The sequence below is a fragment of the Anabrus simplex genome, chromosome 2 (assembly GCF_040414725.1).
Source record: "Anabrus simplex isolate iqAnaSimp1 chromosome 2, ASM4041472v1, whole genome shotgun sequence".
NCBI classification, from domain to species: domain Eukaryota; kingdom Metazoa; phylum Arthropoda; class Insecta; order Orthoptera; family Tettigoniidae; genus Anabrus; species Anabrus simplex.
The window spans coordinates 846,804,120-846,821,270 of record NC_090266.1 but is presented as its reverse complement, the minus strand read 5'-3'; the positions used below and the strand labels follow the sequence as shown (position 1 = coordinate 846,821,270).

At 38.0% G+C, this 17,151-nt stretch overlaps 1 protein-coding gene across 1 annotated transcript; it reads right to left on the bottom strand.

Moving 5' to 3' along the window:
• Nucleotides 1-14,266: 14,266 nt before the first annotated feature.
• LOC136863135 (transforming growth factor-beta receptor-associated protein 1) lies at nucleotides 14,267-16,848 on the bottom strand. Its single transcript, XM_067139479.2, has one exon. The coding sequence runs from the start codon at nucleotides 16,846-16,848 to the stop codon at nucleotides 14,407-14,409; it is 2,442 nt and encodes an 813-aa protein (XP_066995580.2). The 3' UTR covers nucleotides 14,267-14,406.
• Between the last annotated feature and the right edge of the window lie 303 nt (nucleotides 16,849-17,151).

Here is a 17,151-nt window from a genome sequence, read left to right as displayed (position 1 = left end):
GCCATTTTTTTCCCAATATTTCTAGTAAATTACAGTGGATAGTTGAAAAATAATACTGTACAATGATAAAATTAATGTACACCTATAGGGAGGTAACTGATCCAAGACAGTTCTAAAGCTGTCAAATATTTCTAAATGATGCACCACATTCTTTTCAGTACCTATGCTAGATTAGTAGTCAAATATTAAGAAACAAGCAGGACAGACAAGAAGAATGAAACTTCTTAACTACGACTTTGGCTTCCAATGCCTTTTTGAGGACTCTTGTTCATCTTTTTGTCATGGCATTTTCTTATGCAAGATTCTACTTTATATTAATATCCAGTATGAGGAAGAAACTAACCTAGCTACAACAAAAAAATCCACAATAGTATGCCGTGGTAGAGTTTGGCTCTGGAATAATGGCACCAATTTGTACAGTACATTCCAAGAGGGAGAACACAATGGAGAAGTTGGAATAGCAGTTCAGGCTAGAAAGACTGAATACATCCCCCCAATTTGGGACTACCACACTTGTTTTAGAGACAATGATCACTTACCTATGTCACCTACTGTTGTATGCACTAAGAGTATATTATGCAAGTCACACACTCTTTTCATTTGTTCTCCATAAAACTTGAAAAGTAAGCTCACACAAGGCCAACTAGATAGACAGGCCATAAGGCTTCCCCTCCACTTCTGGCACTACGTTACACAAGCAGCCGGCCACTTCATTTTTCGCCAATGACTTGTAGGCTTATCTGAACATGGTTCACTTCAATATTTTTCGCATTTCCTGGGGCGTATAAGAAGATAAGATAGTCAATGTTCCTTACAATGCCTCACCCTGTGCACTTACAGACTTTTACTGCAAAACTAGGCACAGGAAATTCGGGTATAGATGACTCACTTTGGAATGAATTAATGAAAATCCACAGCCTGTTTCCAGTCATTCGACCGGGCCAGGAATGGAACGAATGAAGCCCCCCTTCAGCGGCAAGGATAGGAATTGTGCCGGCTGCCGAAGCCTGTCGCACTCCTCTGGGGCAATGATTAATGAATGACAGATGAAATGAAATTATATTGGAAAGTGTTGCTGGAATGAATTATGACGGAAAACCGGAGCACCCTGAGGAAAACCTGTCCCGTCTCCACTTTGTCCAGCACAAATCTCACATGGAGTGACCAGGATTTGAACCACAGAACCCAGCGGTGAGAGGCCGGCGTGCTGCCGCCGGAGCCATGGAGCCTCGATTCACATTGGAATTACTTGAAAAAGAAACTAAAATTGTTAAATGAACATGAAAGATTTGGTAACTTCTTGTTGGATGAAGTCTATGTAAAACCAGAGCTTAACTATAAAGGAGGAAAGGTAGAGGGAGTTGCTTTTAGTAGTAAAAGTGGAGAAAATAACAAATTAACTACAACTGTACAAACCTTTATGCTGTCATCCATTCTTTAAAAAAAAATAAAGACGTTGGTTTGTTTCCATGTAAGAACCTAACGTCACATTTCCTAGAAGAACTAATTTTGCAAGTCCTTAAAGTACTCACAGATATAGGTTATAAGGTAGTATGCATAATTTCTGATAATAACAGTGTTAATAGAAAAATGTTTGAAAAGCTGTGCAAAAGCAATTTACAAACCACTTTTCAAAATCCATTTGACGAAACACAAAAGATTTTTGTAATGTTTGATACTGTTAATTTATTTGAAAGCTTAAGAAATAACTGGCTTCATCAAGCCGATAACTTACAAACTTCTGTGTTCCCCGACTTTGACAACCCTGTGTCAGACAAAACATGTTTTTCTAGTGTTGGTCACCTTAAACAGCTTCACAGAGAAGAGAATGATGTAGTTAAGCTTGATCCGAAAAAATGTTGTACCCAATTTATTTAGAGCGACAAAATGTAAAACTTAGTTTTAAGCTGTTCAATGAGAATAATGTCGCCGCTTTAAAACACTTTGATAAAGTAAAAAATGGAGATGATTTTAACAGCACGCTTTCAAAGGCGATAGATTTAACGACCCTCACTGTAACGCAATATTTTCAATTCACAATGACAATGTTTTATTTCTGCACAACTTTTTAACATGGTTAATTAGATGGGATAATCTGTCTGTTCAAGTGGGGATCACACCAAAAAGAGAGTCGTCATGGAAAACTTACTAATGAAACTCAAACAGCCTTAGTTCACACTGTGAAAACTATTTTGGGGTTAATAAATTTCTTGAGAACAAGTTTAGTATTCAAGTATGTTTGTTAGGGAAATTTCAAACTGACGAATTTGATGCAAGATTTGGGCATTACAAGGAAATTAGTGGTGCCTGCTTCCAGATTTCAGTGAAGCAAATCCTTGAGTCAGAACGAAAATTGAAAGCCCTGGCGATAACAAATGCATACTCTGCTAAACATGCAGCCATCCCTGTTAGTGATATTTCATTAAGTAAGTATGTGGATTGCAAGAGCTCAGAGTGTAAAAGCTTCAAACCTACAGACATTTCACATTTTGAAAAGGTGGTAGTTGAGTTAAATGATGATGATGTGTCTGAAAATATTTTGTTAGGGCTAGTTTATATTGGTGGATATATATGTAAAATAATTATGACCGGGCGAGTTGTCCGTGCGGTTAGACGTGCGCAGCAATGAGCTTGCATCCGAGAGATAGTGGGTTCGAATCCCACTGTCGGCAGCCCTGAAGATGGTTTTCCGTGGTTTCCCATTTTCAAACCAGGCAAATGCTGGGGCTGTATCTTAATTAAGGCCACGGCCACTTCCTTCCCAATCCTAGCCCTTTCCTATCCCATTGTCGCCATAAGACCTATCTGTCGGTGCGACGTAAAGCAAGTAGCAAAAAAAAAAAAAAAAAAAAATTATGAAAAATTGTACATATATAAGTTGTCAAGATGTTTTGTTGTTAAATAATGATAATGTAACGCCAGATGTGTTAAAGGCAGAGGTCAATAATTATTATTTCATTATAATCGACAGGGGAGCTTTGAAATAGCAATCAGCTTTTGTTAACATTTTGATCATACAATTTCAATTATTTAGTGTACTTACACGTGATTTTTACGTCGCACTGACACAGATTGGTCTTATGGCGACGATAGGATAGGAAAGACCTACGAGTTGGCACAGAAGCAGCCCTGGCCTTAATTAAGGTACAGCCCCAGCATTTGCCTGGTGTGAAAATGAGAAACCATGGAAAACCATATTCAGGGCTGCCGACAGAGGCTGATGCAGGCTCACAGCCGCGCGCCCCTAACCGCACGGCCAACATGCCCGGTAAGTGATAAATTTGAATCAAGGTTTTTACATGGGGATTCTCAAAGAAACATTCTGATTTTGCTTGCCAACAATGTTCTGAAAAATGAAAACGTCATGTTTGAAACATGCAGTGATTGTAGAAATAGTTTTAAACATTTCATTGACAAATTTATATATATCTTTTGTAATATATTATTGAATAACTACAGAAAAGTTATCGCAGACAAACTCGTGGCTAAGAAGAAGAAATCCTCACGTAAGGATACCCATAAGTTAGCAAAGAAAAGAAAAATGGATAAACTGAAACCTTACGAATTGTTAGATAAGTTTTAAGCTGAAGCCTAATTTCTAAGAAAGGTTCCAGGCTATTGTTGTGAATTGCTATCATGTATTTGTTTAGTAACATTAAAACTATTTTTATACGTATTATGGGTTTTAATCTTTTACATGAAACCGTGTTCCGTTACAAATGACAGATGTCAGCTTAATTTTACGTAAAGAAATTAACATAAACTGCCCCGCCAGTTTGCCCCCCCCCCCCCCCCCCGCCGCATAAAACTCGTGTAGTACACAAGCCTAAATAAAACCGCAACTGAAGGCGTGTTCAATTATACCGTTAAATAAACGAACAATATCATGGCGACAGGGAGAGCGGGCCGTACACTGCCATGCTGAACGCCAGCCATTCTTGTGACGTCACTGTTCGAGCCTTGCGGCCTGTCTATCTAGGGCGGCCTTGGCTCACATCACAGAAGAGGTAAAATGCTGATTCATTGCAAATTATATGTTTTTATCTTTACAAATATATTTAAAAACTATTTCTTGATGAATTTCACAAAAAGGAAATGGAGGAGGTAAGCTTAAAATTTTATATTTTATTATACAGTGGAAAAAATACTGAAAAATGTACATTATTACCACTAAATAATAATTAACAATGAATTGTTACATGTAAGATAATTCCCAACTCAATCTTTGGCAAACGAAATGGTACTGGTAACTCTTATTGGTCCATATGGAGGAATATTCCATTAATATTAATTACTGATACTTCTTACATTTTATATATGAAAAAAAATTTCAGTTTAGGTATTAAACAGTTAACATAGACAGAAGAAATGTGTCCAGGTTAAGAAACCAACACCAAGTTCGATAGCTGCAGTCGCTTAATCGGGAGATAGTGGGTTCGAACCCCACTGTCGGCAGCCCTGAAAATGGTTTTCCGTGGTTTTCCATTTTCACACCCAGCAAATGCTGGGGCAGTACTTTAATTAAGACCACGGCTGCTTCCTTCCACTTCCTAGGCCTTTCCTATCCCATCGTCGCCATAAGACCTATCTGTGTCTGTGCGACGTAAAGCAAATAGAAAAAAAAACCTAGTGCTGAGTTTATAAAACTTACAAACATACCGAGGAGGAAAAAAATCCCTACTTGCTTCGTTCCAGGCTGTAAGTCTGGCTAAAAAAAATACGAAAAGTAAACAATTCTTCAAACCATCTAAAGATGAAGCAGAATTTTCAAAATGGCAAAAGGCGATTCCTAGAAAATATAAAAAGCTTTCTGATAAATGTAGTGTGCGATTCACATTTTTTTGTATGAATTTATAGTTAAATCAGATTCATTCGTAATACAAAGCGAACAGGTAGAAATTCCTAGAAATAGATGGAAAGTGAAAACTGGTGCTGTCCCTCATATATTCCCCAATTTGCCACATCATGAAACAATTAAACGGAAAAAAATCACCCCGTAAAAGAGAGTCTCCTAAGACAGAGGAAGTTCAAGAAACAAATCACACAGGCCTCACCACGAATTAAATTTCGATGCTTTTTCTGAGAGTGCTAAAAGAAATTAGAGGTTCAGATACAGCTAAAAAGACAACAAGTTCACTTACAAACACACTAAAGAGACAGGGACGTAATATAATGACTAACCGTAATAAATTTAAAACAGCGAAGATTTTGTTGCTAGAAAAACAACTAAGAGATTCCAAATTACAGTAAAATTATTTAAGTAAGCCGACATTAAACAGAAAGCAAAAGGTGATTATTGATACGGTGCTACAAAAATTGTCAGCTAAGAAATAAGAAAGAGATGAAAGATGACAATGAATTCCTTTTAGTCTCTCAGTTAAAATTAAATCACCTAAGGGCTATGGACACTGTTTAAGGCATGACATGCTTCCCCTTCTTTTGGAGGCTCACCTGTGAAAATTAGTTAAAGATTTTAAGTGCGCTTACGGGGTGAACACCCATGCCATTAGTGCTATTGAGAACTATTTCCGCAATGAGATGAGTGAAAACAATCGCACGGGAATTCTCATATTTGACGAAGTAAAACTAAGAGAAGAGGTTCAGTTTAATAGCAACTCATTAAAAGTTGATGGATTCATAAATTTAGGAGAACACACCCAAGAACACGGGAAAAACACACTCTCAAACCATGTGCCGGTGTTCACATCTGTGCCCCTATAGCATAATTGGGTTTAACCGGTTCCTATGTATTCAAGCAAAAATTCCATACCGGGTGATATTTTATCACAAATTTTAGACCAGGTGGTCTTAAAACTAGAGCAAATTAGCGCCAGAATTATTGGTTTCACCTCAGACGGAAGTCACTCTAATAAAAAGGTGTGGAAATGTTTAGGAATAAATGTAAACGAAGGGAAGGTCATGTGCTGTATTTCTAATACTTTTGATACTAGTAGGAGACTTTGGGCATTTACAAATGCTGTACGTATACGAGGGCCATCCGGAAAGTAGTACTCGTTAGCGCCGCATGAAGCGCTGACGACTCGGGTAGCCGCTGGGCAAGGTCAGACCGCATCAGCGGCTTGTCTACCTGCTCTGTGCAAGGCTGCGTGATGCTAGCATTGCCTGGGTTGTGTCTGTGATCGTTTAAAATGTTTAAACAAATTGAGAACCCCGCCAGTTGTGAAGTGAGGGCTGTGATTAAATTTCTTAATGCACGAAATGTTCGACCTTGTGATATTCATCACCAATTAACGGAGTGTATGGAGACAATGTGATGGACGAGTCGTCTGTTCAGTGCTGGTGTCACAACTTCAACCTGGGGGGGCGGGGGAATTACACACGACTAGGAGCGTTCAGGGAGACCATCTGTCATTACAGACCAACTGCTGAGCGCAGTAGACGAACGCGTGAGGAACGATCGGCGCGTCACAATTGATGAACTCTGTGAACATTTTCCTAATGTGTCTTGAACAATTGTTCATGAAATTGTCAAAGACCATCTGCATTATTCAAACATCTGTGCAAGGTGGGTCCCTCGCAAGCTTACGGAGGAGCACAAAACCAAGCGTACGGCTGCAGCACTGACGTTTCTGGGACGTTATTCCGATGAAGGAAACTCTTTCCTGACTCGCATCATTACTGGGGACGAAACATGGGTTTGTTATGCATCACCTGAGAGTAAACAACAGTCAATGGAGTGGCATCATGCTCATTCATCAACCAAACCAAAAAAATTCAAGACAGGAAACTCATGGCAACTGTTTCCTGGGATCGCCGAAGTGTACTGCTCATTGATTTTATAGCCTGGGGAGAGACAATACTAATGCGTGTTGTGAAACATTAAAGAACTTACGGTGGGCAATACAAAATCGACGGCGAGGTCTATTGTCTACAAGCGTCATTCTCCTTTATGACAATGTCAGGCCTCATGCAGCTGCGATAACACAACAACTTTTGCAGCAATTCAAGTTGGAAACCTTTGACCATCCCCCGTACAGCCCGGACTTGGCCCCTTTGGATTTCCATCTCTTTACGAAGCTTAAAGACTTTCTGGCAGGAAAAAGATTTGACAGCGATGAAGAACTTAAACGAGCCGTGACTACGTATCTCAATAAGCTGGCGGCGGAGGACTATGATGCTGGAATACAAAAACTCGTCCCACGTTATGACAAATGCCTAAATTTGCTTGGAGATTATGTGGAGAAGTAGTGTAAAGTATACCCTTTCCAATAAAAATGTGTATATTTGTTAATATTTACTCCTGTGTTTTTATTGCGCAAACGGGTACCACTTTCCGGATGGCCTTCGTAATTTTTTTTTTGCTAGGGGCTTTACGTCGCACCGACCGTAATTAAGTGCATCAGAAATAATTTTCATGACAAAAGACAAGTCTATTATAATAATGAAGTTGCAGAATTTTTCTCCAGAAAGAACTCTTGAATCCCTAAGAGTAACAATTGAGAGCACCATACAGGTGTCCGAGTATTTATGACATAATGGATTCCGGAACAATCCTTTAGGCCTACTTAACAGTGAAATTAGCAGTTCAACTAGTTGAAAGAGATAACCTAGAACATAGATTCAACAAACACAATAAAATGGCTGGTTGGGACTGGCCAAGGGCCTTTACATTTTGAAACCCAGACATTTTACTGAGAATACCTGAAGCCACATCTATAGGCCAAGCAACAGTTTTAATAGATCACAAGTAAAAATGGTGTCTGTAACACTGTATAAGATTGTGACAGATCATAACATTCCACCAGAAATAATCTGGACTGTGGATGTATCAGGTTTATCTTCTGTGCAAAACCATAGCTTCCAAAGAAAAGAAGCAAGGTGAATCCCTAACCACTGCAGAAAGGGGATAACACATCAGTTTATTTATTTATTTATTTTTATACTGGCTTTACGTCCCACCGACCCAGACAGGTCTTATGGCGACGATGGGATAGGAAAGGGCTAGCAGTGGAAAGGATGTGGCCTTAATTAAGGTACAGCCCCAGCATTTGCCTGGTGTGAAAATGGGAAACCATCGAAAACCATCTTCAGGGCTGCCAACAGTGGAATTCGAACCCACTATTTCCTGGATGCAAGCTCACAGCTGCGCGCTCCTAACCGCATGACCATCAGTTTATTATGCAGTATGAATTGTACAGGGACAATTGTGCCACCAGCTCTCATTTATTCAAGAAAGAGCGTTGGGAAAATGAGCTTACTGATGGCGCACCGACTGGAACACTACGACTTTTTGATGCATCAGGTTGGATGATTAGGTTACTCTTTCCATCATAAATGAAAGATTTTCAAAAACGTCCATGCAAGCCAAGAGAACAAGTTATTCTCCTGTTGGACGGGCACTCCAGTCATAAACATTTAGAAGATCTGACTTACGCTAAGCAATCACTTACGCTAAGTAACACGGTATTACCATGTTGGCATTTCCACCCCATTGCATCCATAAGGCTTCGGCCCATGGATGTTTCTTCTTTAGCTGTCTGATGACTTGCTATAATCAACCTGTAAAAAGCTGGTTGAAGAATCATCCAAGAACAGTGGTCACACAATTTTTCAGAAGACTGTACAAAAGCTATCATCAGTAATGCCCTCCATGAATTCTCACCAACAGGACAATTCCAAGTAGCCAGCCTTTTCTTGAGAAGACTATAGAAAAACTGCTATAATCAGTAATGCCCTCCGAGAATGCTGTCACCAACAGGAATTTCCCCTTTCAACACAGATGTTTTCCCTGACCATATGTTTAGTCCTTCAACTGCCACAGATAGACCTAGACTAGAAAATCCTAGTGAGGGTACAAGATTCACCTAAAAGTGAAACTCAGTCACAACAGGAAAAAAGTCCAGAACCATTAGCCACAGCAGAGAAAATATTTCATGTGACACCACAACAGATTTCATCAATCCCCTCTGCTCTTCAATTTGGCAAGAGAAGAAAAGGAAACCACGATAACAAGTATTAACTTGCAGTCCATTTATTAACATTTTGAAGGCAAAGAAAGCTGAAAAGAGAGCTATGTAAGAAAGATGTGCAGCAAAATGGGCAAAAAAAGAACAGCTACGATCTGATCTGGAATTAGAAGATGATTCTGAGTCCCAAGCAGAAGAAAATGAAGACTGCAGTGATTCCACCTGCATCTGTTGCAATTACATTTTCAGCTGTTCCAAGCCAAGAGAACCAATACGTGATTTATACAAAAGCAAATTCAAGTGTGTTACAGTAGGCCCCCCCTATCAATTTTCTTCTAACTGTCAGTTAAGAACTAATATTTATCGAGTTCCTAATGTCATTACAATTAGGGTATTTTGTTGCAATATTATGTATAAATATCAAAAAGTAGTCTTGATATGTACACTCAAGAGCACAAAACTGGCCAGCAAATACATATTAAATTTTATACATTCTCGAAACACGGGGATATTTGTAAACTGTGGACAGCTAGTGGCCGAAGAGATGATACTTGGAATCCTACAACATGCACAGGAGGCAGATCGTCTTTCAAACAAGAGGATTTTGAAAGAAAGTAATCTTCTGCAATAGCCAATTTTTGTGCAGTTGAGTTTACATGATTTTATTTAAAAAATTTCTTAGGGTATGTCATTTTAGATCAGGTTTTCCGAGAAATGTCCCATTTTACTTCATAATAGAATCTGGACTTGTCTAGAGAATACCAAACAATGGTTATTGCACTAGTGCCATAATTTTGGAGTCAATCTACTAAAGATGTGTTTAGACATGGGCAAGTTATACACATTTTATAAAGAACAGAAATAATGGTATTTTAACATTTTTAAGAACAAAAAACAAAATAAATAAATCAATGGTACAATATAAATCAGGCCTAAGGTCAAATAAAATATATTTTGTAATGATGTATAAACTATTTGGGAATCCATGACATAACACGTTGCACATTTTGCCTCAGGTTTATAAGTCATATTATGAACACTTCATCATGTAGAATAGGTAACCACTCAGGAAATTCACTTTCATAGCAAATTCACTAATTCTTCTATTTTTTTTTTTTTTTTTTTTTTACAATTTGCTTTACGTCACACCAACAGATAGGTCTTATGGCGACGATGGGATAAGAAAGGCCTAAGAGTGGGAAGGAAGCAACCATGGCGTTAATTAAGGTACAGCCCCGGCATTTGCCTGGTGTGAAAATGGGAAACCATCTTCAGGGCTGCTAAAAGTGGAGTTTGAACCCACTATCTCCCAATTGCAAGCTGATAGCTACGTGACCCAAACCGCGCAGCCACTTGCTTGGTAACTCACCACTTCCCATCAATGAATATCTTCAGATTTGATAAAATAAAATCAGTTAATACAAAAATCAAATCTCCGTCCTTTCCCGGGATAATAATGACTGTACTTACACATTCAATTGTCATATCAGTGATGAATATATGAAAATAAACTGTTGAGAGAAAAACTCTTAAGAATTAAGGAATGGGGAATGAAACGTTTTTTCAACAATGTCATGGTGGGTTTTTGTCTAGTTTTCTTGTATATGCCAAGATTACACTCTTGGATTTTGACAAAACAAAATTAAATTTGAAAATAATTTCACAAAACACTAAACTTAAACATCTTTTTTTTATAATCATGCAAAGAAAGGTAAAGTTCTACAACTGGAAATTAAGCACATGTATGCTGTAACACACACTTCAGGAAGAGAGAGAGAGAGAGAGAGAGAGAGAGAGAGAGAGAGAGAGAGAGAGAGAGAGGGGGGGGGGATCCAGATGGGAGGTGGTCCATTTTCTTAGCACTTGAGGTTATTATGTTTTCAGAGTTTCTGTACTAACCAATTCAGTTGTGCTGACTCTATACTTCCAAAATGAATCTAATCATTATAAATAGCCTATTGTCAAAACATGACAAAGTTCATGAATAATTTTTATCTCACACAATTTGCTGAACCATAAAAATCCAAGTGATATCATGATAATGTGTTAAAAATGACTGCACTGTCTTATGTTCCATTACAACAAACATTATCAAGAAATAGTAATTACAGTATGTGTGTATGTGTTAAAAATAATGTTATATATTGACGATGTCTTATGTAAAGCTGAATAATGTAGATCTTCAAGACCGGGCGAGTTGGCCGTGCGGTTAGGGGTGCGCAGCTGTGAGCTTGTGTCCAGGAGATAGTGGGTTTGAACCCCACTGTCGGCAGCCCTGAAGATCTGGGGCTGTACCTTAGTGAAGGCCATGGCCGCTCTCTTCCCATTCCTATCCCATCGTCGCCATAAGACCTATCTTTGTCGGTGCGACGTAAAAAAATAAATTTAAAAAACAAAGATCTTCAAGATATGGGGAATACTGAGTTATGATGTAGAAATCGCTGATGAAGGGAGCTGGGGCTCCCGAAACATGTACAAGTGAAATATTGTACAATATTAGAAACTGATAATATATTGACAGGGCGAACCAAACCATCACCCGCAGTATATTATATACACAGACTCTTGGTGGCAATAGCATTTCGAAGTTGCAATATAAGAGCTACACATTTAATATCCATGGGTATCGGAATCGGTTAGCAAAGTCCAAGGTATGATTATATGAACAAAACGTATTTTGGTAGAAATTGAGGAAACGCTTAGCAACCATGTCAGCTGCAGGCTTCCATACCTACTGCTGCATGATGCTAGTTTGTTGCTAGGGACTTACACAGTTCATACAAACTGTTACTGAAGGATTTCTTTACAGTACATATGCCGAGCAAAACAAGCTTTACGTGTTTACATTTTCTGTTTTCACATTGGTCTATTTACAGCAAAAGGGGTTAGACTTTGTTCAAGTGTGTGTGTATTTTAAGTTATCATTGGTTCGTTAACAGATGACACTAACATATTTTTTTACATAATCCTGGAAAAAATTTGCTAAACAAGTCACACATTATCTTTATGTACCCTCAGATATATCTCTGTTCCCAAAAGGATGCATAAAAAGAAAATATTCGTGTAATCAATAATTATCCCTTAAAATTAATTTTTAAAATGTGTATTTTCATACTTGTAGCTCACACATAATTTTTTCTCATCTTCTAAGGCTGACACGTTTTGGACCTGTAGCCGACAAAGATTATACTGTACGATATAACAAAATAAATGACCCTTTAATCAACTAATCATTGTTTATAAGTTACAGCCTAAACATTACAGATATCCTGTACATTATAAGCAGGATACTTTCCCCTAGCCTTGAACAGAATAGCAGTTTCTGGTATCCCTTATTTTGAAGCTGCAGTATTTACTGGCATTCCTAGTTTCACTTCACCAATACAGCAGCCATACATGACTGTGGGTACTTTAGAAATGTACTTTGTTGAGGGTCCATTTTATATCATCACCTGAAAAATAGGTGTGAAATTAAAAAAAAAAAAAATATATATACATACACCATGTATCATCATTGGGTTATGGTTTACATCAGCTGCCTATACCTGAGTGAGACATGGGGTCAGCTTCAGGTTCCCTTATTGGAGCATATTATATCTAGCAAGTACGTATGTCCAACCTTTGTCCCATTTCTCTATGGGGTCGGCTATGAAGAGAGATTAATCTTTGTAGCGAGTTTTTACGACATGATGCCCTTCCTGACATCAACCTCATCAGAGGAGTTACTGAGATGAAATGAATGATGTGATATACGATAGTAGGAAGGGAGAAGGTGAAATCCGGTGGCAGCATATACCCCACTCCTGCTGAATAGCACCAAAGGGTTGCTTAAGGCTTCAAGTCCTCATCCGACAAATGAATCGCCATCAACAGCGTCATATGCCCTCACTCCCTACGAGCACTGCGGAGACATTTGTAATTTAATCCAGGCGTTTGGCACGCAATCTGGTGATTAGAAATTGTATACCACCATCTCTCCTACCCCGCCAACAGCATTCCGATGGTGAAAATTTTTTCGACCAACACTACTAGAACCGGCTAACCACAGGATCAGATCCTATCAACTTGATGCTTTAACGATCATGGCCACCATATCTACATATTGCTAGTATAAACTGAATGTTTCTAATTTGAAACAGACCAAAATAATTTTTTCAGCCTAATTTGACAAGTGTCCAGTATAGGTATAAGGCCCCAGTATGGTCTAACAATACCTGACCCTCCATAATTTATGTGATAATTTATAACTTTCACTTCAGCTACTGTACAGAATTCATACACGTTCAGTACATATACTTTTTTTTTTACAAGTTGTTTTACGTTGCACCGACACAGATGGGATAAGAAAGGGCTAGGAGTGGGAAGGAAGCGGCCGTGGCCTTAATTAAGGTACAGCCCCAGCATTTGCCTGGCGTGAAAATGGGAAACCACGGAAAACCATCTTCAGGGCTGCCGACAGTGGGGTTCGAACCCACTATCTCCCGGATGCAAGCTCACAGCCGCGCACCTCTAACCGCACGGTGTTAAGAGATAACAGCAGATTACAAGAAGCTAGATATGAAAAGTGTGATGGTAATATAAGTGACGATGGAAATGCAGATTCCTCTACACAACAAAATATACCTACACATTATCACAATAATGAGAAAGTGTAAAACCTGTTAAAAATAGTATTAATGTTTTCATAAAGACAAAAAAACAAATTATGAGTATCTAAATGTGACATGAGAGTTTGCATTTGAAGAGTTGTAAAATAAAATAAATTAAATTAATGTAGTATGAAGATAAGTTAGCCTTAAATGAAATTGTGCCAGGCCTATGAGATAACTTGCCACTGGAGGCATTGTACATGTCTACTCGCCGATTAAGGGATTAATAGTCTACATATCAAAATTTTTCACAAAATTACCAATATAAAGTTTTAATAATCATTGGTAAGTATAAAAGTGGCAGTCATTTTTAATCAAAGATTATGTTTAGTTAAAGATTAAACCCAGAAAGGCAAGATTACCTAATGTTCCCTTTACTAACACATCCAAGAAATAGGTTACCACATGCCTTAGCATATAGCACGACTTTGTCAGTTTAACCTATAAGGTGCATGGCACTAGGTGTGTTTAGGGTGTACCCCATTTCTCTGCATATTCTTTAGCACAGGGCTTCAAACAAATTATTTTTGTCTTAAAAGATGATTACCATATCTCAGAGACGACAAGGCTAGTTATTTCGATAAATGTCAATCATTGCTGTTTAAAGTGAAAATCAGAGGAACCTTTCATCATTCGTTACTAAGAAATTAATTCCACAAAGTTTAACATCCTATGGTCAGCCTACTGACTGTTCCCCAGGGGTATAATGTACAACTCACTGAAACAATACCATTTCAATACATAATGTATCAATTCCCCAACTGGTACGGTTTTACTTCAGTAAACAAAACTTCACTAATACATAATATCAAACTAATCAACAGGAAAGTTCACGTCTTAACATATTTCCTTTGCATTTCATATAATTGAAACCTCTTTTGTAAATTTTCACCTCGGGCTAATGCAGCCTGTAATTTACTCATTCGATATTTGTGTAAAGATGTCCGAAGACCACCTGTCAAGAAAGACCCTAAGGCTGAGACAGACCAACTGCCAGGAATAATCTCCAGGACTTTAACAGGATCAAAATCCCTGGCCCTTGAATTTAACAAATCCATAGCTGGGCACAAAAATTCATCTTTCTGTGAAGATTCCAACTCTGGACTTAAGTAAGTGCTAAGCAATGTAAAAAAGAGATTATTTTTATACTTAACATCCCTCCCCTGTGAATTATTTACACAGTACATCTCAGCAGCTTTGAAATCTTTGAGCTGGTAAACTAGAATATTCAGAGCCTTTCTGTGTTCTTCAAGCTTACCATAGAGAATAGCAGTTTCTTGGTGCAAACCTGCATCTTGCATTTTCCCTAACAAAAGTTGCACTCTGCATAAATTGGAATGTTGAAGTAAATTTTGAATTTTTACCCTTGCTTCCTTTACACCTTCATCATTATTCTCCTTTCTCAGACTGGATATATTTTCCAAATATAATACAGCTAAATGAGTGTGAAATTTCTCAATTTGGATATTTTTAACCATAACTAGATGTTCCAAGTATAAAATCACAGCCTTAGGATACCTATACAGATAATCAACAACTATATCTGGCTTCATGGCTTCAGAATCAAAGTCTTCATTTGACCGCAATGTAAAAATCCGTACGCCAACTTCTTCATCACAGTCTAGAACAAAATCTGCATATCGCCATACAAGTTCATATTCCTTCAGATTAGCTAAACACTCAACAAAAAAGGGCAATCCATGAAAATTTTCATCCTTATATTCACCTGAAATTATTTTGGACCAAACTTTCAATGCTTTTTCATGATCTTTCGCATGTCTATAGAGGAGAGCTAAACCATGATAGCATTGGTTCTTCTCTAGCCATGAACAGCAGTCTTTTAAATCACATGTTATCTCACCAGCAGCAATGAAAGCTTCCAGTTCAGCAGAGTTTATTTCACAATATAATTTCAGAAGAGCTGTATCAATTTCCACTGCATAATTTGAAGAATTATTCTCCCGAATATCTCTCAAGAAATGAAGCAGGAATCGTTTTGCATCCTTCAGTTTTGCTTCATCCCCATGATATAACTGAAACACATCTGCTATACCATGCAATGGGGATACAGCACGGATAAAAGTAGAAGATAGAGGCATTAGACCAGGAAACAGAGAAATTACCTCTCTAACATCAACCCTTCCCGTTTCAAACATCTCGCGGGCTTTATCAAAATCACATTTGGAGAAGTATATAAAACCAGCTTTCTGTTTTATTTTTAGATACATCCTTCGAAATTTGTCCTTATCCATACCAATAGGACTAGCATACCGAGCTAGTTCCAAAGCTTCATCTACTCTCTCATCAGCCAGAAGATCTTCCACCTGCTTTTCCCATGGCACAGGTATTAAAGAATAAACTGATGATGCTGAAGCAACAAATACTCCAGCATCACATCTACAAATACAACGTCCACCAGAAAACTGTATAGCTTGCTTTGTATGCTTTTGCTGTTGATCTAAAATGCTATATACCATAATAACGCCATCGCTAAGGCCCAAGATGTATGGATGTGAATACGCCAAAGCAATCACTGGATATGACCACTGAATTGGTGTGCGATTTGATATTCCCAAAGTCGTTGCAAACATACCTACATCTTCAACACTTACTAGAAACTCTTTCTCGGATATACTACAAATAACTGGTCGATTTTTCTTGCTATCGTAAGTAAAAAGCATTTGAGTATGACCATTTTCCAAGTTGTGTATTACATATTGAGAACGAAGTGCTGCACAGATATGAAGACCATTCATTGCCACTTCTAGGGCAGGCTCTTCTAAACTTATGTCCCTAACATTGCTCATCTTTTCATCAGTGATGTTGAACACCTGCAAGACACGTCGAGAATGTGCAACACAGATTTGAGTGCAAAAAGTATGAGACATATCCGGGGTTTCATTGACACAGAAAGTCACAACATCACGCACTTTATATTTGTCTCCTAGAGTTTCTAACTGTGACATACTAAGTATGTAGAGATTAGAATCACATAACACTAATAGTCGAGTAATAACCAATGCAGCTTTAATGCACTTTATAGCTTTCCTAACCTCAATACATTTATGTAGTAGTTTCTTGGTTACGTATAATATTTTACCGGACTCTTGTCCCACTTCTTCGATTGAAAATGTCATTACAAAGCCATCACTTGTGCCAATATAAAGAATATTACCACAGCAATCAACACATTCTATTCTAGTAAGAGCTTTTTCTCCTTGAAGATGTAAAGTGTCTATGACAGGAACACAATCAAATGCTTTAACGCTCATGTTTGGTTATGTTTTACAGACCCAAACAATAATTCTAAAATAAATATTTTACACTTTACTGTTGCGTTACTTCATCTGACAGCAGCTTGGTCCGGCATACAGGCTTTAAAAAATCACAGAAAATACCAATGCATCACAACATGCGAAGTGAACCACTGTATAAATATAAAGACTAACTCGGTACTTCTACACAACAGGATGAACTGAACAGTATAAAATCCAGTCTTTAAGGTCAAGAACTGGAAAACGAGATGAAAAGTTATTCCATTCTAATGCTATATTCAATGACACTTTTACGCTCTC

What these genes read in the sequence shown, in the direction of transcription:
- LOC136863135 (XM_067139479.2), bottom strand. Translation starts at nt 16,848, where the DNA reads ATGAGCGTTAAAGCATTTGATTGTGTTCCTGTCATAGACACTTTACAT.